Genomic DNA, 22157 nt, shown 5'->3' with positions numbered 1-22157 from the left:
TGCAGTACTTTTACCTGCGCCATGGCAGGACGGTCAGTAAATCGATCGTAAATCATTATTTTGAACTATCACACAACGTACAAATTGGGTCCTATCCGTGCGCGATCATAATGGTACCGTGACCAGTTGCGCGAACCGTTGTGAAAGTGACCGATCGGAAAACGTCGAACACTTGTTGTGATTCAACACCAGTGCTATGAAGGATTCCACTACACTACCGGCTACGATGGTGTGGCTTTACAGTAGCCATCTGGCAGAGCATCTCGCACCGGGTCTAGCTCACCCTACGGTACTGCTGCAGACGGCACAGTATTTGGCTAGCAGCAGATGCTCAATTTCAACGGACTAGTGTCTACGTCGGATACTCAATACACAACGTGTTAACAACAGTGCACACTCTTTTCATCGGTCAACAATGGACAACAAGCAGCTCGCTTATCATAACTGAATGTGCAACAGTAACAGCAGATTCACTATGGAAGTCATCAGATCAACAGACCCAATAGACCACATTCAACACTGCTATATTCCACATCACGTCGTATTCAAGGAATCCAGTACGACCATGAAAGTCAGGGTTGTCTTCGACGCGTCATGCAAGACTTCGTTGGGCTATTCCTTGAACGACACTTCCTTGGACCTGTTGTTCAGCAAGATCTCTACTCGATCTATTTGAGATTCCGGACAAGAGTTGTCGCCATCGTAGCAGATGTCGAGAAGATGTATCGACAAGTGCTGCATCATCTGATCGACCTAGTATTCCTCCGCATACGATATCGTAGAAGTCCTACCGATCCGATCGCTACATGAGAACTACAGACTGTCACCTACGGAACAGCAAGCGCTCCTTATTTGGCAACGAAGACACTTCAGCAGATCGAGAAGGATCATGAGCATTTGTATCCCGCTGCAGTCAACTCGGTTGTTGAAGATTTCTACGTCGACGATCTTTTGTCTGGAGCATCGGATGTGGAAGCTGCGATTATTCTCCGCCGAGAAATCACTGCCATGCTTAGTTCCGCTGGGTTCATACTGAAGAAGTGGGCGTCGAATGCCCATGAAGTGCTAGAGGATGTTCCGCCACAGGATGAGCAGACAATCTTCACACTTGGTCTACTTTGGGAGCCAACCGCCGATATGCTACGGTTCAAGGTTGAATTACCTCTTCCTGCTGCCATCCTTACAAAGCGGAAAGTGATGTCGTATATAGCTCAAATATTCGACCCACTGGGATTATTGGGTCCAACGACAACCAAGGCAAAGCTCTTCATGCAACATTTGTGGACGTTGAAGCGAAATGGTGTTTCCTGTGAATGGAATTCTCCACTACCAGAGAAACTTCAAGCCGATTGGAAGCAGTTTCACTCTACCCACCACATTCTCCCTGATATCCGTATTCCTCGATTGGTGTTGGCTTCCGGAGTCAACAGTATCTAGCCGCATTTCTTCGCCGATGCATCCTCCATTGCATACGGTACGTGCTGCTACGTTCGCACGGAATCAATGGTAGGAGTATTTGTACACCTTTGGACATCTAAGTCTAAGGTCGCCCCGTTGTCTACACATCATTCCATCGCTAGACTTGAGCTCTGTGCCGCTCATCTAGCTACTCAACTTTACAAGAAAGTAGAAGCGACCTTGAAGGTTTCAGCAACGGCATTCTTTTGGTCGGATTCTAGTACCGTGCTTCAGTGGTTGCGTGCATCTCCAAATCGCTGGAAGACATTCGTCGCCAATCGCGTGTCTAAGATCCAGACCACCACGGATATCAATCACTGGAGACACATCGCAGGCTTCGAGAATCCAGCGGACGATATCTCTCGTGGCCTGAATCCAACGGATATTCTGCACCGTTATCGGTGGTGGCATGGCCCACCATGGTTGTCGCAAACTCTTGATCTCTGGCTTAAAGACCATCATCGATCAGGAGTACTCCCCCGCAGCGTCCGAGGAAGGGCGCAAAATTCCGATTGTTGCAATGACTGCTGCACAAGCAACTCTCTGTGAGGATCTGTTCGCACGGTACTCCAGCTACAGCAAACTACGCCGAGTCTTGGCACTCTGCGAACGCTACCTACAGTGCCTGAAAGATCGTTCTCTCCTGCGCAAATCCGATCCCAGTTTCGCTGAACTACTAGTACTTCAAGGAGATAAAGCCGCATCCGTTTCACGAGTTACTACCACCGAGCTTCAACACGCCGAACAGCTACTGTGCCGTTTATCACAACGCAAGGCTTTCGCTGAGGAGCTCTGCGATCTTGCAAATGGCGAACGCGTCATTAAGTCATCTTCGCTCAAATGGCTGAACCCGTTCGTAGACCAAAACGGTATCATCCACGTCGGTGGTCGTATCCGTAACGCCGCGTTATCTGACGCAATCAAACACCCGATCGTTCTGTCCGCTAAACATCCGCTGTCTGCTCTGTTGGCTAGCAGTTACCACCAAAAGCTACTGCATGCAGGTCCACAACTCCTGCTAGCCACTCTCCGCCAGAAGTTTTGGATTCTGGGCGGCAGAAACCTCATAAAATCCGTCTTCCACCAATGCCACACTTGTTTTAGAAGCAAGCCAACTCTAGTCCAGCAGAGCACAGCCGATCTGCCGGTATCGCGAGTTTCACCGACGCGTCCGTTTTCCGTGTGGGGTATCGACTACTGTGGACCATTCTACATCAAGTCAGCAGTTCGAAAGCGTGGTCCTACAAAAATATACGTGGCCATATTCGTTTGCTTCTCAACCAAAGCTGTTCACATCGAGTTAGTGAGCGATTTGTCCACTCCTGCGTTCCTAGCTGCACTACGTCGTCTAGTCGCCCGCCGAGGAAAAGTCGTCGAGCTCCATTCTGACAATGCTACTGCCTTCAAAGGTGCTTCGCATGCCTTGAATAGAATTTACCGAATGCTAAAGATTGAAGCTGCTGACCGTGCGCAAATCTTCGATTGGTGCTCCGAAAATGAAATCGTCTGGAAGTTTATTCCACCCCGAGCTCCACACTTCGGAGGCCACTGGGAAGCCGCTGTCAAATCTGCGAAAACGCATCTGCTGAAGACCGTTGGTAACGTCAACTTAGCCTACGAGGACCTGTTGACATTGTTAGCACAAGTCGAGATGTGCCTTAACTCTCGTCCGCTTACGCCGATACCCGAGGACCCATCTGACCTAGAAGTCCAAACGCCAGGACACTTCCTTGTTGGAAGCAGCCTACAAGCGGTTCCTGAACCGAACTGGAAGGATACTGCTGATAATCGCTTGGACCATTGGGAATTGACCCAGAAACGGCTGCAGGTGATCTGGTCGCGCTGGTACCCGGAGTATCTATAACAGCTACAATCTCGTGCAACTAAGGGTTGCAATCCGACAGTCACCATCGAAGTTGGTGCCATTGTCATTATAAAGGAAAACAATGTTCCACCAACAAATTAACCGTTGGGGAAAATTATCAAGCTTCATCCTGGAAAAGATGGTGTTGTACGAGTGGTGACTCTTCGAACAGCATCAGCTAAAGAAGTCGTGCGCCCCGTAGCACGAATCGCGTTACTTCCGTCGATAAAATTATCATCAACCTTGTGACCAGGTAGAGCAACCCATTCCGGGAAAATTTGCTCGATGCGCACCTGCACATTGCACAGGTAATTGTAGGTCCAATAAATTACACTTGCCTCGTAAGATCTACCTGTTCCTTCTATTGTTCCCGGTCTCCGTCGAGGAATAATCATCCCACATCTACCACTGGATCAACCCGTGAACCCGTGGTTAAGCGTGCAAATGGAGAATCATGCGCAGCCGGAATTCTTGCAGTGAAAGGGAAAAGGGGTGGTTTTTTTTTATAAATAAGTAGATTAAAGATCAGTTGAAATATTCCATATTTCAAGGTGGCCGGAATGTTAGAGTTAAAGGGTGTCCACGATGAAATTGCCACACACAAAATTGATTCGCAAAATTCGAGTTTTCATCCGATTGCCATCAAATTTTCAGGGATTGAGAAATAACTATTAAACTTCATTTTACCATTTTACTCGTATTTTATTTACAGTCCATACGCAAATGCCCGCACCTTGGCCTTAACCCCGGCCATAAGATTCTGCACAACCTGTGAATCAACCGTTTTTTGCATGTAAACCCATACTTTCTTCAGTTCCTCGACTGTCTTCACTACCTTAGGTCGTTTAAGAAGGTGCTGCTTCATAATCGCCCAGTACTTCTCGATGGGGCGGAGCTCCGGAGTGTTGGGAGGGTTGAACATTTTCGGCACGAAATTGACCTTATTGTCCGCATACCACTTCAGCACGTCCTTGGAGTAGTGGCATGAGGCCAAATCCGGCCAGAAGATTGTTGGGACGTTGTGGGCCTTCAGGAGAGGAAGCAGCCGCTTCTGGAGGCACTCTTTTATGTACACCTGTCCGTTCATCGTGTCCTGGGTCACGAAAGGTGCACTCCGCTTCCCGCACGTGCAGATGGCTTTCCAAACCAGGAATTTCTTCGCAAATTTGGACATCTTCTGAGTGCGGACATGCTCCGGAACGCTGAACTTATCCTTGGCCGTGAAAAACAGGTTGCCGGGGATCTGTTTGAAGTCGGCCTTCACATATGTTTCGTCGTCCATGATGCAGCATTCAACTTTCGTCAGCATGTTGAGGTACAACTTCCTGGCACTGGTTTTGGCGGACTTGTTCTGCTTCTCGTCGCGATTAGGGGCCTTTTGTACCTTGAACGTTCGAAGCCCAGCCTTAGTTTTGGCCTTCTGGACAAAACTTCGGCTTAGGTGCAGCTTCTTAGCCACATCCCTAACGGAGGCGTTCGGATTTCGGTTGAAGGCCCCAACTACGCGGTTGTGATTTTTGGTGTTGTACGGAATACTTTTTCCTTCACTTCTGGGCTTCCGATCGGTGGTCAACCGTTCCTCGAACCGCTTAATCACTCGCGATACCGTGGAATTTGCGATTCTCAACGTTTTAGCGATGGAACGATGCGAGAGATCCTTGTTCTCGTGATGAATGCGCAAGATTTTATCACGCACAAGCTGTTCTTTCGACTCCATTTCCGCGAATTTTGATCACAGGACTTTTAAACTTGCAGGATGTAAATAATGCACTATGAACTAAATCCACCCAAATTTTCATTAAATTCTACCGAACGGTTAAAAAGTTAGAGCAATTTCATAGTGTAGCAATTTCATCGTGGACACCCTTTAATACATTAGAAATTTGAATTTATATATAGTAACAGTTTCAAATGACATGGATTGTAGTTTTAATTGAATTTGTGAACACAGAGAGGGAGAGTGTATTATAACGACGATAGCCGATGGTCAACATTTGGATAGGTAGATAAGGGGTCTGCACAATTTGTAAATAATCCAGTAACAATATACACGTTGAAGAGCACAGTACGGCCGGTTTGGTGTCTCATTTTTTCTTTGGTCCTTCGATGACTGAATCGGTGTGTTTGAACGACACAGTCCTCCCGTAAAAAAGGGACTTGGAAGAATTTTGTGTGGTTAGTGAAGCATTTCTAGAGAGTGCATTTTTCGGTGCTAGTTCACTTGGCTAGTGAAGAAAGACCTTCGAGTACGCAAGGCGAGTATCGTCATCACTAAATGATTTAAAATTTTGGGAGGCTTATCAGGACCCTATTTGGAACCGTTTGAGCACTGTGGAGTGAAAATTTAAAATTTTGCATCAGTTCAATGTATAACGTATAGAACGAGACTAAACCCGATTTTCGCTAGAGATGTTTCCCAATTGTCAGCTGTAATGACAATATCTGAAACAAATAACTCAGGAATTGCTTTCGCAGTCGCGTTATTAACAAAAAAAAAAAAAAACAAACCGAAATGTTGCGCGAGAGTTAAGCGCGGTCCAGACTGAGCAGTTATAACATGTTATAACAGTTGTCAAATAATTGCAACACAGAAACCACCATCAAGATAGCGCTATAACATGTTATAACTCTGTAGTCTGAACAAGGCATTATTCGTTTACTCATCTCTAGGTATGCTGTTCAAAGCATTTTTTCTTGTAATGAATTTGCCCTATTTTTGCTTCACATTTGCTCATATGCTTCACCTCTCAAAGCAGGCACATACTAAAATGAAAGCCATACCGCATCGCACTTTATCAAGGGCCATAAATTTTCACATATGTCTTCCTTGGCCATGATGACACCTTACTGAAAATGAGCCTTTTTACTTGCGAGTACCATTTCTACTCCAAAGAAATGTATCCAACTCACTCCATCCGGTGAAGCATACAGCACCTGGACGGAAATGAAACCGATTGCCGTAAATTTCCCCCACATGAACATTCTTCCTTCGTAGGAAAATTCCTTGTTTCCAAAATTTCACCAACGAAAAAAAAAAGAACCAACGAGATATTTTTAGACAGTTTCCTCCACCAGTTCGGAGAAAAATATCTGTGGTAGAACTACGACTAAAACACCGGGTCCGTATTACGGAAATTCTCCTCCCAGCAGGAAGCCGGAATCAATCAAAGTCGAATTTTCTGCTGATTATACGCTCTGATGTGTCCCTTGCCGGAGTAATAAAATCATCGTTGTATAAGCTGATCAGCAGCATTTGACGGTCATGTAGGGAGCTATATGTTGGGCGATGTGAATCTACGTTACGGGACGGTGGTGGTAGTCCGAAACGCCATAAAACATAAAGTTTCCACATCAAAAAGCAAGCTGTCATTTATAATTTTCTGCCTGATTGGTGAATGGGCTCAAACACAAGGGGGCTTTTGTTTTTCACTTTGTGAAGAAACTGATGAAAGATATAATGAAATAATACAGCGCTCGTATGAAATTTTGATGACTTGTCCTATATCGTACACGAGTGGAAGAATGTAATAAAAGTATAGGCTTCTTTAATAACATGGAAAAGAAAAGGTTGCCGGAAAACAGATAGAAGCAACGTAGGAGTCTGGAGGGTCTATTTGGCTTGTTACGTTCTTGTTGTAACTTTTTTTTGAACTCTGAACACAGTGTCCACAGTTGAAAATGGAAAGATTTCAGTTGAGAAAATGTTTAGTTTTCCAGTAATTGTGCCAATTAAACAGACATTGATACATGAGCATTGACGACATACACTTCGTTGTTACTACGTCGTGATCGAACAGATCCAGTGACATTTGCACAAAGAACCATAGGGCGAATTCGGTGAATCAATACTTTACAGGTTAATAACAGCGCCGGCCACGTCTTAACGGTCATGTGGGTGGGGAAGGATTGTTAGTTCGACACCCGTTGTTACCAGTGACCGAGAACACCTCTGCATCTCCACGGTTGTCACGGGATGGACTGGATACACTTTGGAAAGTTATACGATCTTTTAAAGCATGGTAAGCAAATGACGCAACCCTATCAACTCAGTAATGTAAAGGGCTTGGGTTCTAACCCACGATTTTCTTCTTAGTAAGCAAAAACGGTCGCTCTATGGCCACTAGAGTGATGCAAAATTTGAAATTTTTGCTCCACAATACTTAAACGATTCCAAATCAGATCCTGACTAACCTCTCAAAATTTGAACCCATTTGGTGAGAAACTGAGATAGCACAAACCATTTGAAGTTTGTATGGGAATTACTATGGGAAAACCAAGATTTTTGTTCATGTCTATCTAATAATTCACCATATCGGTCTGCTTCAAAAACTTTCATTTGTTCTTGCAGGAAAGCTACAACTTTGCTGAAAACCACTTTTTGATTAAATGCAAGGATCGAAAGTTATCAATGGTTCAATGCGCTGATGTCTTATGATCATGCTCAATCAACTGCTCAGCAGGCAACATTGGTGTTTATGGGGCGTTGAATAGGACACAAAAATCATGGCTACTATGTCACACTGCAAAATACAGTGTTGCCTACAGAGCAGCTGCTTGATCATGTCATAAGTTTACCAATCTCTTAAATAATTAATAACTTTTTCCTGTCGCGTTTAACATAGAAACAATTCTCAGCAAAGTTGTAGCTGAGAAAATTTTCTATAAGAATAGTTATCGAACTGTTTCGCAGCTCAATATGGAATAAGACTAGAAGGTAATGAACAAAAAGTTGAGATTTCCCATAGTAATTTACATGTAAACTTCAAATGGCTTGTGCGAAGTCTGTTTCTAACCAAATGAGTTGTAACTTTGGGAGGCTTATCAGGACCCGATTTGAAACCATTTAAGCACTGTGGAGCGAAAAAGTCAATTTTGCATCAGTCTAATGGCCACCGACAACAACAAACTACGATCGACAATTGAACAAGCCCGGATACTGAAGATACCCTATTAGAAATGATTATATACTTTGAATAAAAATGGAAATGCTATAGCATACTCTATTATTTTCATGATCAATAGATACCGGCTGGTTCGTGAGACGACCCAGAAGTTAACTGTAGTAGTTTAATTTTGTTTTACTCCCTCCGTACCAGAACGGTGGATATAACAGTTTGGCGACGAACGAAAAACTTATGACGCGAGTTAAGTATTAAATTATGATAGGGTCAACTACCCCATTCCCGGCCTATTAAGCACAACTATCCTAAGAGGAAGAAGACACAATACGGAAGCGAAAACGAACCACTTTTCTGTCAAACGCGAACCAGCTCGCGGTTGGCTGATTTGAAGTGCGTAAGATAGAGATAGAGATAGAGATAGAGATAGAGATAGAGATAGAGATAGAGATAGAGATAGAGATAGAGATAGAGATAGAGATAGAGATAGAGATAGAGATAGAGATAGAGATAGAGATAGAGATAGAGATAGAGATAGAGATAGAGATAGAGATAGAGATAGAGATAGAGATAGAGATAGAGATAGAGATAGAGATAGAGATAGAGATAGAGATAGAGATAGAGATAGAGATAGAGATAGAGATAGAGATAGAGATAGAGATAGAGATAAAGATAGAGATAGAGATAGAGATAGAGATAGAGATAGAGATAGAGATAGAGATAGAGATAGAGATAGAGATAGAGATAGAGATAGAGATAGAGATAGAGATAGAGATAGAGATAGAGATAGAGATAGAGATAGAGATAGAGATAGAGATAGAGATAGAGATAGAGATAGAGATAGAGATAGAGATAGAGATAGAGATAGAGATAGAGATAGAGATAGAGATAGAGATAGAGATAGAGATAGAGATAGAGATAGAGATAGAGATAGAGATAGAGATAGAGATAGAGATAGAGATAGAGATAGAGATAGAGATAGAGATAGAGATAGAGATAGAGATAGAGATAGAGATAGAGATAGAGATAGAGATAGAGATAGAGATAGAGATAGAGATAGAGATAGAGATAGAGATAGAGATAGAGATAGAGATAGAGATAGAGATAGAGATAGAGATAGAGATAGAGATAGAGATAGAGATAGAGATAGAGATAGAGATAGAGATAGAGATAGAGATAGAGATAGAGATAGAGATAGAGATAGAGATAGAGATAGAGATAGAGATAGAGATAGAGATAGAGATAGAGATAGAGATAGAGATAGAGATAGAGATAGAGATAGAGATAGAGATAGAGATAGAGATAGAGATAGAGATAGAGATAGAGATAGAGATAGAGATAGAGATAGAGATAGAGATAGAGATAGAGGAGATAGAAATAGAGATAGAGATAGAGATAGAGATAGAGATAGAGATAGAGATAAAGATAAAGATAAAGATAAAGATAAAGATAAAGATAAAGATAAAGATAAAGATAGAGATAGAGATATATATATCGATCTGTCAAAATAAAATTTTCGTGATACCGACACTGAGCGTTCATAAGGACCAATGTCGAAAACAATGGCGTCTTTTGTATGTCATTTTGTATGTCAAAATCAATCCATGTAAGCCTCCCATTTTATCGGATAGGAGGACTCTTTCTCTACCCAATCATGGTGGTTTACTTGAGTGAGTTTTCATTTTCGATAAATTCACGCAAAAAGTAATGGTTTACGTTTGCGGCATTGGGCATTACGAAAGAAAAGCTGAAGTATGGTCAACAATCAATACGAAGCTAACGATTTTAAATTGCTATTGGTCCCAAGCAAACGATTAACGTACCCTATTCTAGTTGAAATTCTATTACTACACTATGTTTGATTTGATTCGCTATGAAAGTTTGACAGCTAACATCAGGGGTGTGTGGATTCATGCAGAACATGCAGGGGTGAGTGAAATAGCTTGGGACTGCTTGGGACTGTTGTTCTGGTACTGAGTGAGCCAAAAATAATAATGATTTTCTTCGGGACCCAGTGGTCTTAGAGTTACCTCTATGGTATGGTTGTATGGTCAATAAGCATTGACGTTGACGGCGACCCTGCAACTCTTTACTCCTGGTTAAATTCCATAAGCATCTAACAATCTGTGCATGGTATCTTGCGGACTTTGTCACCATGGTACCAGCCAGCCGCCGTCTTTTCACGCAAAGATTGACAGAATCTTATGGGCTTTTCATAGGAGTGAAAGGGTAAGGAAATGTTCACCATGTTTCACGCACAGACTGATGATTGCTTATGAGATTTTATCATAGGAGTATGGAGTTACAGAGTGACCGGAAAGGCGAATTGCCAATAGTGAAGATAATGCACAATGAGATGTAAACAATTAAGGCCCACACGGAGAAAAAATACTACCCAAAATTTGAGTTCTTTTTACTTAATATTGACTTCAGCCTCTCACTTGAACTCGTTATTGTTGTCAAAAAAGGAAGTTCAGCCCAATAAGTTACTGATCGCGCACGGCAGGACCCGATTTTTACGTTGTGTGATAAAAGGAAATAGACGACCGATTATTTTGGCCGTACTGCAATGGCAGAGGCATACGTACTATTGACTTTTTATTTGTTATCGTCTATCATACAATACAATACTACACAGTACAGAACAAGACTATAGACACTGTATATACAAGCAACGTCATCTGTGTGTGGATGGATACATCTTTAGTGTGTAGGGTAGTTGCACATATGTTCGACGTGTGCCCAAACAGTTGCTTTTGAGTAAATTGCATATTCTCAAATTTGCGTGAATTAAACTTAATTTTGGGTAGAATATACTTAAGAGTAGGTAATTTTTTTTGTGCTGGTGTTAAATGGAAACTACTATATGCGATTTACTCAAATTTGGGTTATTGGGCAGAACGCCGGAATTGAGAGAAAAGTACTTAATTTTGGGTTGTTTTTCATCTCCGTGCATATAATTTGTCATCTCTTTTGTTCCTCCACTGTTTTAATGCTTGACGAAGTTTGACGTGTGGGCATTCTTTTTTCGACTAGCTTGACAGGGGGCTTTTCAAAGGATTTTTTAACTAGTACATTTTCAAGACAGTCAGAAGCCAATCAAGAGCGTTGTTATCCAGTATTGCCTATTTACAGATGTAATATTTCTTCGTCTCTTCGATCTAATTGCATTGGATTAATTACGGAAATTACGTTAATTGAATGGAATTTGATGCAAATAGCTCGACGATTTGATGATTACGTTGAAGCTACCATTTTGTCTGCGATATGTTGAAATATTGGTAACTGTGCTTTTAGTGCGTCAACTTCTGATTACATCACTAAATATCCTGTTGATGCATATCAACGTTTACATTAAAAAAGGCATTTTTTTTTTCTAAAAAAAAACTATGAACAACTTCTAATAGAACCTAACTATTATTTTCGTTTGTAAATAGTGCTTAACTTTGATACACCTAGCTATGAGTCCCACCCTAGGACCTTAGCCATAGCAGTCGAAAAAAAGTTTGTTGCCCTTTGCCGTTTTGATCAAAGTAATGATACAAAGTAATTAACCACTTCATTCGAGCAGTTAAAATTACGTTTACTACCACTTGAACTTCGTAATAGAAGAATATTCTGAGATTTTTTCATCTAGAACCACGAGAAAAGTAGCCAACATTTATGCGTTTCATAAAAAAAATAGAAATTAGTTGGTCTAGTTTTCTGAAATCGCTGGTAGAAAGTCACGCCAAAACTGCTTGACAAAGTGATCAATTGGAGTAGTTCTTTGTGTTGAGATTTGAGAAGAAACTTTCAATTGACGGCGATTGAGAAACAAAGGGAGTGTTGAAATCTTGGGTATTGCAGGTATCGATAAGCGCTCGATTTCATTTATCGCCCTGCTTGCAAAATTCTTGCGAATGGAACGATGCAAGGTCAGCTCAAAACACTGCATATTTTTCAAAAGGTACTTCTGTATAAACTTTGACAACTTGTTGCAAAATTTTGCTGCTTCTCTCTAGACTTCAAACTGCAGGCACATAACTCCAAATTTACGCGGTCGTATTTCACCTCCTACGAAACCTAAAGTCATCAATGTTTGATGCAATTGGTTCCATGAAATTAGTAAATGTCCAAAGAAGAAAATGTTACATTTTTCTTCTAAGTTTACCGCAGTTTTACTGTATGAAGCAAGGTGATGAATTTTTTAAAGCTGGCTATATAATTTTAAATGAATGATACAAATGCTTAAAGGAATAGTAAGACATGAATTCAGAATCAGGATACGTTAGAATTATTTTAAAAGAATTGACTACCCCCTTGATCCCCCTTCTCATTTAACAGCTGGTATAATCAATTTGACAGCTCAATGTCCTTCTATACCACTTTAAATCATTGAAATGGGGTCGATTTTTGAAGATCGAGTTCCACATATGTTATGTGCTTACACTGTAAAAAATTGACCGTCAGCGTTGGAAATCGTAGACCGGTGGCGTGACGATTTATGAAACATCGGCGCGCTGATATAATTGTGTCGACGGCGGTCCATCCCTGCAAACAATTATGCAAAGTTATAATTGTGTCGACGGCGGTCCATCCCTGCAAACAATTATGCAAAGTTTCATGCAAATTGGGGTATCATCCAAACCATTTGTGGAAAAGTTTGACAATTTGGGCGTTTATGGTATTAGTTTATTAGGGTAGGCTTTCGATGTAATTTTATGAGTTCAAAAGAGTTCAAATTTAAGGATATGATGCGGAATCTTTAAGGAATTTCAATAATAAAACAGTATTATGGATACGATACATCAATCCTGTGGTTTCGAAATGAAGGGTTGATTTGGATATTTTAATATTTTATTTAATCACTTTGTAGGCTCCTTCACTTACCGAAAAACACATGGAACACATACAGCAGCTTCTTCTTGCGGAATTGCGAGATAGCAGCCATCTTTGTAGTTTTTGTTGCGTTAAAAACCGGTTTTATCTATTAAGTGAAAAAAGGAAGATCCAGGTGGTTGATGTAATCTGAAAGTATGAACAAGAAAAGACAATTTTATTTAAATAATTTTAACAACTGTGCAAAGTCATCAAATCTAAAAACGAAACGAATATTTCCCGATAATAATCCCTCTCGGATAACGATTCTGCAGAATTTATTTATTTAGCCGTTCGTCTTCCAACGACAAACAAGTTATCATATTTTGTTTTCATCCATGTCATTCTCGTATTCAATGGAGAGGCACAGAATGAGTAACGAAATTACCGAACGAGCAAGCAAAAAGCTAGTGGCTGAAAGGCCCTCGGATGCAAAGCCAAGTTTACATAGAAATTTTCTATATTTTCAATTCCAGTTTCGGGAACCAGAAACGAATCGCAAAATTGCATACGAAAACTTGACTGCCGTTTCGTTCTACTTTGAAATATCATTTATTTATATTTAATACAATTCAATACGGTTCCATTCGGGTGCGTTTCCTTCGTACAGAGTCACTTTTTTTTTCTGTTCCCAGTGAGGAGGATGAAAAGCAGTCCGACGACATTATTCAAATTTTCAATCCACCGAATTTATTCAGCCACCAACGGAGTTGCCAATGGATTGTATTCCGACTCTCGTCAAGAGGAAAGATGGGAAAGTGAAAAAGAATGACAAAAAAAACCCTGTGCCCCAATCCGACTTCCGGTTCAGGAAATGGGATAATCGACCAAAATGGAGATTTCTATTCTGTTATTGTTCTATTATGCGTTAGGTTGGCCTCTTCGGTAGCTTTGTCGAGATTGGTTTGGGTTTGACTGCTGGAAAGGAATGAAATTGATTTGACAAATAGTTTCCACAGGTGGTTTCGCAGGATCGGAAAACTTCGATGTTCTGTTCTTTAATCCTTTTTGATGAGATTTGGTATGAGCATGTATAATTTTGCATTATATGGTCGTTATAAACCATTCGTTATATTATGTAATGTTATGGTATTTTGCGGAAATTTTTTTCACTTGCAGCTAAAACATTCCAATCCTTTCGAGGTATCTGACGTTCATATTTGAGTCTGAAGACGCTCCAAGAAACATCTGGAATCGATCTTTAAGAAAAACAAATAAAGTTTTATGATTTACATATAAGGCAGTTAAAGTAGCTTTAGCTCCTCAAAGCCACTTGTCGAATCGTTGTTGAACTGATTTGAGACTCAACATGCTTGGCTGCTTGTGAAAAAAATTAAAGCATGATAGGTTTGGTCGTCGAAAATCTAGATATTTTCCATACACCTGTCGAACGAATTCCATTGATTATCAGTGTGCTGGTTCCCATTTCACTACCATCTTATTTTAACAAATCAAACTCTTCTGCTGAAATGGAGAACAATTACGAAAAATGCAATTTGTCTCTCGGTATGGGCGGTTCCATTGAATATGGTTTCAATTGCACAATTATATTCCACCAGCGTGCTCTTCAGCCAACAAACACGAATTGTTACGTCTTACGGAAAAGATTTCTTTGAATGTGTGATAACTGTTTTTTTAGAGTAGGATTACGTTTTTCAGCAACATATTGAAGGTGCAATTTCAAAAAACCAAAATCGGCCGCGTTACGAAAAGTGGTCAGGTTTTGACCACTTATAACTCTGTCCATATTGGATGGACTTTAATTCTAAACAAGCCAATCGATTGAAAATATTTCTACAAATCTGCTAAAATGAACACTTTATCAATTTTCAATACGTCACTATTGAAAATTATTCAAATATCCAACTGTTGCAATGGTGATCAAACTGATCACCGATTGCCTGCAAAAAGCGCTTTCCCTAACAGAGATTTCAAAATCCAGTCTCGCCGCACTATGCTTATTCAATCACCGTGTCCGTGTGTGGTGGTGTCCGGTCGGTTGTCATCACCACCAACAGCAGCAGTGCTTTCGAAAGTCTGTTTTGTATCACCCACAAGTTCAGAAAAAAGAGATTTTGTAAGCACGAAAACTTCACCAAAAATATCAAACGTCGTGAAAATAGAACTCAACAATAATTCGGTTACGCCGTCTGAAGTTAGACTTATGGTGGCATCTAAAAGCAAAGACTGTACTTGCTCCTGTTCCCGAAGGGAAGTGTAAAACTGATAGAATTAAGGAAGGTTCGCTCGCTCTTCAGTGTTATCGTCCAGTAATGGTTCAAACCAGGAAGAAATCCGATGCAGTACAGTGCGTTAGATGCCAACATATGGCCACGATAGCGGCGCCGGTTTTGTAGTGGTAATCGTGATTACCTCTCACCCCAGCAGGCCTGGGTTCAATCCCATTCGGCGCCGCCGGGATGTTCTGAGGCATAACATCTCTGATCACGTCTTCCTTCGGAAGGGAAGTAAAGCCGTTGGTCCCCGCCGGTTAATGAGTTGATGGGTCGATAGGTAGGGTCCAGGTGTGGGAGCTGCCTCCCTGGCGTCGGTAGCATTGGTGATCAGCACGGAAAACAAGATCGACGGAAAACAAGTCAAATAAAAAAAAATATGGCCACGGTATCCGAAACTGTAATTTGCAAGCGAAATGCGTTAAGTGTGGTGAACTGCATCTGACGGAGAAATGCCAGCTTCCGAGCAAACGTCAGTAATCTAAACCATCTACGCCGCCTACACCTAACAAAACATCAACAACAACACTTGATTATTTGTCGTATGCAGATACAACCAAAAACGGTGATCTATTCTCCGTAGAGGAATTCATGAGCTTAGCCCGTGAAGTGCCAGTCCAAGGCTATGCAATTTCTCGTTTTGTCCGAACATACCATCAAATACATCTACCATGGAAAATAGAGCGTCCATTAAGATAACGAATTGATTCTCTCAATTACCAAAATTATAAAATAGTTCGTGCAGACAGACGAAGCTTGGAGGCAGATCGCGGTGGGGGTGTATCTATTCTCATTAAAAAAGGAATTTTTGCTCCGAATCCGACGTGTGAACAAAGGTGATGGAAGCTGTAAGCGTGAAGTTATATGGCGGTGTTGTTCCACTTAACATAACTGCGGTTTACTATCCTGGATCTAGTAAAAGAGTAGACCATAGCCGCTTCAGAAGTGACGTCCGTAAACTAACAGACGTTATAGTATAGTAGCTGAGTGTGCCCGGCCTTGCTCGGGATTCAATATTAGCTTGAGTTTATGCGCACCCCCTCTTCTTATCTAAGGGGTTACCCCCTATGACCTTTCCATGCCAAATTTGGTTCAATTTGCTTGATTAGTTCTCGAGTTCAAGCATGGGAAAAATCATTCACACACGCGAACAGCACCGAATCAAAATAGCCATCCTCACCTACAAACAGATTGCCGAACGAGCGTAAATTCTTGCAACCAAGTGACTCTGTAGGTCAACTCAGAACTGACAGCAGTAGAAGGAACGAAGGATCAACTGATAGGCAGCCGAACAATTTTCTCTACCGAGGGAGAACCAGATTTAATGCATAAACTCCAAATGCTAACGATTTAAATAGCTGAGCCAAGATATGCAGAAATTTCTGTTTCATTGGTATGGGAGCCCCTCCTTACATAGGGGGTCTGGAACCATCATAAGAACCTTTCCCTACCCCAAATTTCCCCTGCATACAAATTTCCACGCCGATCGGTTAAGTAGTTTCCGAGTCTATACGGGTCAAACAGAAAAACAGACAGACAGACAGAAAATCATTTTTATATAGGGGAAATGGATGTAATGTCTAAACCCAAGTAGCATTTCTTGTTTTATTGCACTCTATTAGTGGTTATTGAGATCAATTTCATAAAACCTCCAATAAAAATAATAGCTCCAGCACAACCTTTTGATAACCGCTATAAGATCGTCATACAGCTTAGTGGACCACTCTTGATAAGGTTTATAAAGCATGTTTGAGAATAACAATAAAGCTGTCTTAAAACCTTTTGTCAGGAAGCCTCATACTCTACAAAAGGTTCTCATAGCCTCTATAAGAGTAATATTGTATCCAAGCAGTTTTATTACGCTTTGGTGAAAATCAGTTATAAAGCCAATTTAATTTTTATTGGCTTCAAAGCAACCGCCATAAATTAGCTTGTTGTTGTTCTGTTCTGCTGAAACTTTTTTTTTCCAAATGGAAATCTTTAGCGGTAAAAATAGGTTTGAGTGTTGGTGTCAAGATCACCATGCAATCAATTTTGTTTCATGGCGACATTAGTGAAAATCTTAAAGAAAATATATTACTTTTTAGAAGTTCCAAAACATATGCGCTTGAAATGTTATCGTGTATATTGAGATAATATGAGCCTTAAATAAATGCTCCTCCAAAATAATTCAAGTTAACAAAAAAGATTGTTTCAGAAATCAAATGAATTTGATGGAATCAAATTAATTTTACAGAAAATAGATCTCAATACATAAATTCATACCAATGCACACTGAAAATCATTTCGGATCTCTTATTTAGCCATTATTTTGTTGAAATTTCTTGGATTTTATTCCAAGGCTAATGGCATTTTCATAATGACAATATGGCGACAGAGGACAGCAGGCAAGAAAAACACCAAGCGCAATTTCTTAAAATGTCTAATGCTAACATTGCACACTGGGTCGAAGCTGTAGGCTGTGAAGTTTTAACGTCTTAAGAAGAGTTGTTTATTTTATCAAGATAAACAATTTTGCCAAAGTCGTCAAGTCTTCAAAACGCCATTTCAATGCATTAGAAAAGTCATAGAAAAAAATAATATTCTATTAAAATGAAGAAATCTACAAAACACCAAAATATACCTCTCTCAAATTTTGATATTTTGTTTATCGAGTATTGCTTAATTTTTGCTGAAATGTCAGGTTGCGATTTTTTGCGCTTTAGGAGATATTAATGGTCAAAAATGGTGTTTATTTTCTCGTGTTTTCAACAATATCTTTAAAATTTGAAGCTTAATCCAATATGTTTCTTCACAAAAGCTATTTATTTAATGTATTTGCATAAGAGAAAAATATGACATTATAAAGCTGTAAGCAAAAAAACCGAAACAGAAAAAACCATATTTTCGACATTTTTTTCTTTAACTCCATATAACTTGGAACCAGTAGACTGTGGAAATTTAACGTCTTTGAAAGAGCTGTTCATTTTGTCAAGATAAACAACTTTGCCGAAGACATCAAGTTTCCAAAACGTCAGAGAAAGAAGTTAGATTGTGACACCATCTTTGCGGAAGAGTATTGAACTATTTGTTTATGTCAATAGATGGTCCTTATTATGACGAGAAATTTTGCCCAAGACACCAAGTCGCGGAAATGCTTCGTTTCGGAGTTATTAATTTTGCTCCGCTAGGTTGCATTCCTGGCCCAGTGTGCATGGGATGAAAGCAGAACAGAAAAGCATAATGCATGATTTTATTACGAGAACTATTTTCTTTTTACAAGAGCAATTCAAGCTGAACTTTGCATTAGGTCCTAAGTAACATTGATCGATTCTCTTCGTCGACTTTCTCTTTCGTTAATAACTTATTCACAGAACCGTTTCTTGATGTGTTTGTCGTATTGGATGCTAGATAAAAGCTTCTTTTATCGATTTATGTGCTGAAAATACCTGGGAATGTCGAGTTGACGAAGCGAATCTGTCGATATTACTTAGGACCTAATGCAATGTTCAGCTTGAATTCATTTTTTTTATTTGAGGGCAAATGTATATTCCTATTCTACGGGTGCAACCGATGAATTTAACAAACATTTAGAAAAGTTTTGAATGGTACATTAATCTTTATGAAAAGTTATGCGTGATTTCAACCAAGATTCGACCGTGTCACCCCATGTATATGCGAGCGAGAACGGAAGAATCATGGAGATTGCTGACGTTTTCTTACGCACACTACGTCGCGTATACGTATACACGAAATGGTTTCAAGCTCATGCTAACAATTTTGTTGATTTTCTTTGCACTCCGCTTAGAAGTACCGGAAAGTTTTGGTTATTTTCTATGGTGTAAAAATAAACCACCTATTAACATTTCTGACAAGTCGCAACTGAATGCTTATAATTGTTTTAAAATAACTGTTTCATGGCCAACTAGTTTTATTGCGCTTACTTATAAAGCAACGAAAGGATTTATTTTTTGGTTTTATAAGGGTAATACATATTACTTTTTTGTATACTTCAAAGCAATCATAAAACCTTTCATAAGTGAAAATAGCATAAGCATCAGTTGGTTTTTTAGTTAGCTTTATAGGGGTTTTGTAGATAGCTATAAGAATGTTTCATGACTTGCATTGTACATGACCGTGATAAAGCTGTAGGTAATGGTTGCAGCTGTAATAAAACCTTTATAAATTTTGAATATAGCCAAGCAGCTCTAGATTTGTTACTTGGGAATGCCCCTAATTTGGGCCCATACATAAATTCAGCAATCGACTAAATTTTCAATAGCGACCATTACATTATATACATTAGTACCGTCCCAATGAGGCGTTCATCCTAGATAAAATTGATAAATAGCAGATTTTTAGCGATGGGCTGAATCTTAAATCCATAGGCCAACATAAGAGCCATTTCCCCTATATAGATATATAGATGTAGATTACTTGAATACTCGCCATAGAATGTGGAATTGTGTCCGAACTAATAAAGCGGGTGAGTTTCTCCATCAGGTATACCAGTGCTCGAATTTTAATGTTCAATTTCCAGATGGACCGACGAGGTACAGTCCTGGAAGAGCCGTTATTTTATCCAGAGTTATCATCCGATCATCTGCCAGGAATCTTCGAAGTAGAAACGAATATTTCCTTTGTGCCAGTAGGACAGGTGTACGACAAGATAAACTTGTCTCATTTTGCCCACAAAGTAGACGAAAATATCAACCTTACATCTCATCTGGCCAACAACCTTGACGAACCAGAAGCGATTGATGTTGCCATAGAACATCTCTCCTCGATAGTTTTGCAAGCTGAAGCTGAGAGCATGCCAACTACTAGGATTATCCCGAAGAAAGAAAAGTTCCCGGACGAACTAAAACTGCTGATACGACTAAGGAACGCGAGACGAAGACAGTACATGCGTACCCGTGATCCTTTTCTGAAAACCATTGTCAAAAAGCTGAACGAAGACATCCACACCAAATGTGCTAACCTCTGATTCAAAAACTTTAGGGAAGTGCTGAAAAATATGGACAATGGCAGCAGCAAGTAGTCTCCAAGACTTACCAAAAATCTACGAACAGTCCGCCACTGAAGCCTAGTGGCCTAGGCTGCCTAGTTGCGAGCCGAAACTCTCGCTAAATCCTTCGCAGATGCTTACAACAACTCCCTGGTTGGCGATACGGCTACCACAAGGTGTACAAGGCCATTCTTAGGTTATCGACCACAAGTGCCCCTGTGGATCCATCAGTACTTGTCAAACCGAAAGAGATTAAGAGTATTATCCGTTCGATGAAAAACAAAAAGTCACCAAGTACAGATGGGATTAGGTTACCTTGAAGCATCTGCCCAGAAAAGGAATTGTCTCACTAACAAAAATCCAATCGAATTTTCCATCGAAGTGGAAGCATGCATCGGTAGTGGCAATCCCGAAGGCTGACAAGGACGCTACTTTCCCTTCCAACTACCGCCCAATCAGCCTACTGAGCAGTCTATGCAAAATCTTGGAGCGCATTATTCTTGCCAGACTTAACCGACACCTGGATATCAGTACCGTTATACCGCATGAACAATTCGGGTTCAAAAAAGGACACTCTACAAATCATCAACTTGTTCAAATTTCTCAGGCGGTCAAGCAGGGTTTTTTTTCTACCACCACTACATATCGTCAGATATGTGTCTTCCTTGTTACACTCCAGACCGTGCTCACTTCACCAGTCGCAGTTCCTAAATTGAATATGATCTGACCATGAAAAAAGCAACTCATGGGATTCCAGATCAACTTCGACCTATTATTATCCCGCGTATTTTTACTGAAAAGTACCAACAAGTCAATTGCATGAAAAGATATTTTACAGACGGGTCCCGTCTCTATATATCCACTGGCTTCGGTGTCTTCAATGAAAACTCTAGCGCCTTCCGCAAACTTCAGGAACCTTGTTCCATTTTTGTTGCTGAGCTGGCAGCATTCAGCTTCGCATTGGGGATGATTTCCGATATGCCCATAGACCATTACTTCATCTTCTCGGATAGTCTCAGTTCGATTGAGGCTATTCGGTCGATGAAACAAGGTAGGCACTCATCTTATTGCCTTTCAAAAGTAAGGGAGCAGATGAGTGTGCTGGTCGAAAGATCATATATGATTACCTTTGTATGGGTCCCCTCACATTGCTCAATCCCAGGCAATGAGAAGGCGGACTCTCTCGCAAAGGTGGGCGCGCAGGAAGGCGAATTTTATGACAGGCAAATTTCACACGATGAATTTTACCATTTAGTGCGTCAGAGTACCCTTTCCAGTTGGCAAACCGATTGGGACAATGGAAATCTTGAACGGTGGTTACATTCAATTATTCCTAATGTTTCTTCGAGAGCGTGGTTTAAAGGCTTGGGCTTAAGCTGTGACTTTATTCGCGTGATGAGTAGACTTATGTCCAACCACTACTCTGCGCATCTCAATAGAATAAACCTCGTGGACAGCAACATATGTCGGTGTGGAAACGGTTACGACGACATCGCTCACGCAGTTTGGCAATGTACGGATAATGACACCGCCAGAGAGCGACTTTTGAATACCCTCGAGGCCCAAGGAAGGCAACCCTATATCCCTATCAGAGACGTGTTGGGTACCCGCGATCTCTGCTGTATGCAGTTGATTTATGTGTTTCTGCAAATGTCTAGTAAAGGGTGATACGGTCAAAATTTGGTCAAGGGAAAACGCGTGTAAATCGGTGAAATCGTTTATTTAAAAAATCAAATTAAATTTCTTTTTCAAGTTCAATTAGTATAAAATTCAGGAAAAATATTCAGTTAGGCTTCCGCTTTTCCAAATCCGAATTGCCGGGCCTTACCACCTTGTCCACCTTCTTCGCCGCAGAA

The 22157-nt window shown here is 40.5% G+C and overlaps 1 protein-coding gene across 1 annotated transcript in view; it reads right to left on the bottom strand.

Annotated features, from left to right (window-relative positions):
- LOC135704003 (calexcitin-1-like) overlaps nucleotides 1-13199 on the bottom strand; it is a 74836-nt gene extending 61637 nt beyond the window's left edge. The window contains exon 1 of the mRNA XM_065225367.1: nucleotides 13093-13199. Within this exon, the coding sequence (XP_065081439.1) occupies nucleotides 13093-13153 (61 nt within the window). The 5' untranslated portion in view covers nucleotides 13154-13199. The remainder of the gene's footprint in view (nucleotides 1-13092) is intronic.
- Nucleotides 13200-22157: the final 8958 nt, after the last annotated feature.

Source organism: Ochlerotatus camptorhynchus, unplaced genomic scaffold, assembly GCF_037179485.1.
Source record: "Ochlerotatus camptorhynchus isolate MF236.1 unplaced genomic scaffold, CSIRO-AGI_Acam_v1.1 ptg000228l, whole genome shotgun sequence".
Classification (NCBI taxonomy): Eukaryota; Metazoa; Arthropoda; class Insecta; order Diptera; family Culicidae; genus Ochlerotatus; species Ochlerotatus camptorhynchus.
Note: the sequence above shows the minus strand (reverse complement) of the source record. Positions and strands in the feature narration are given on the sequence as shown.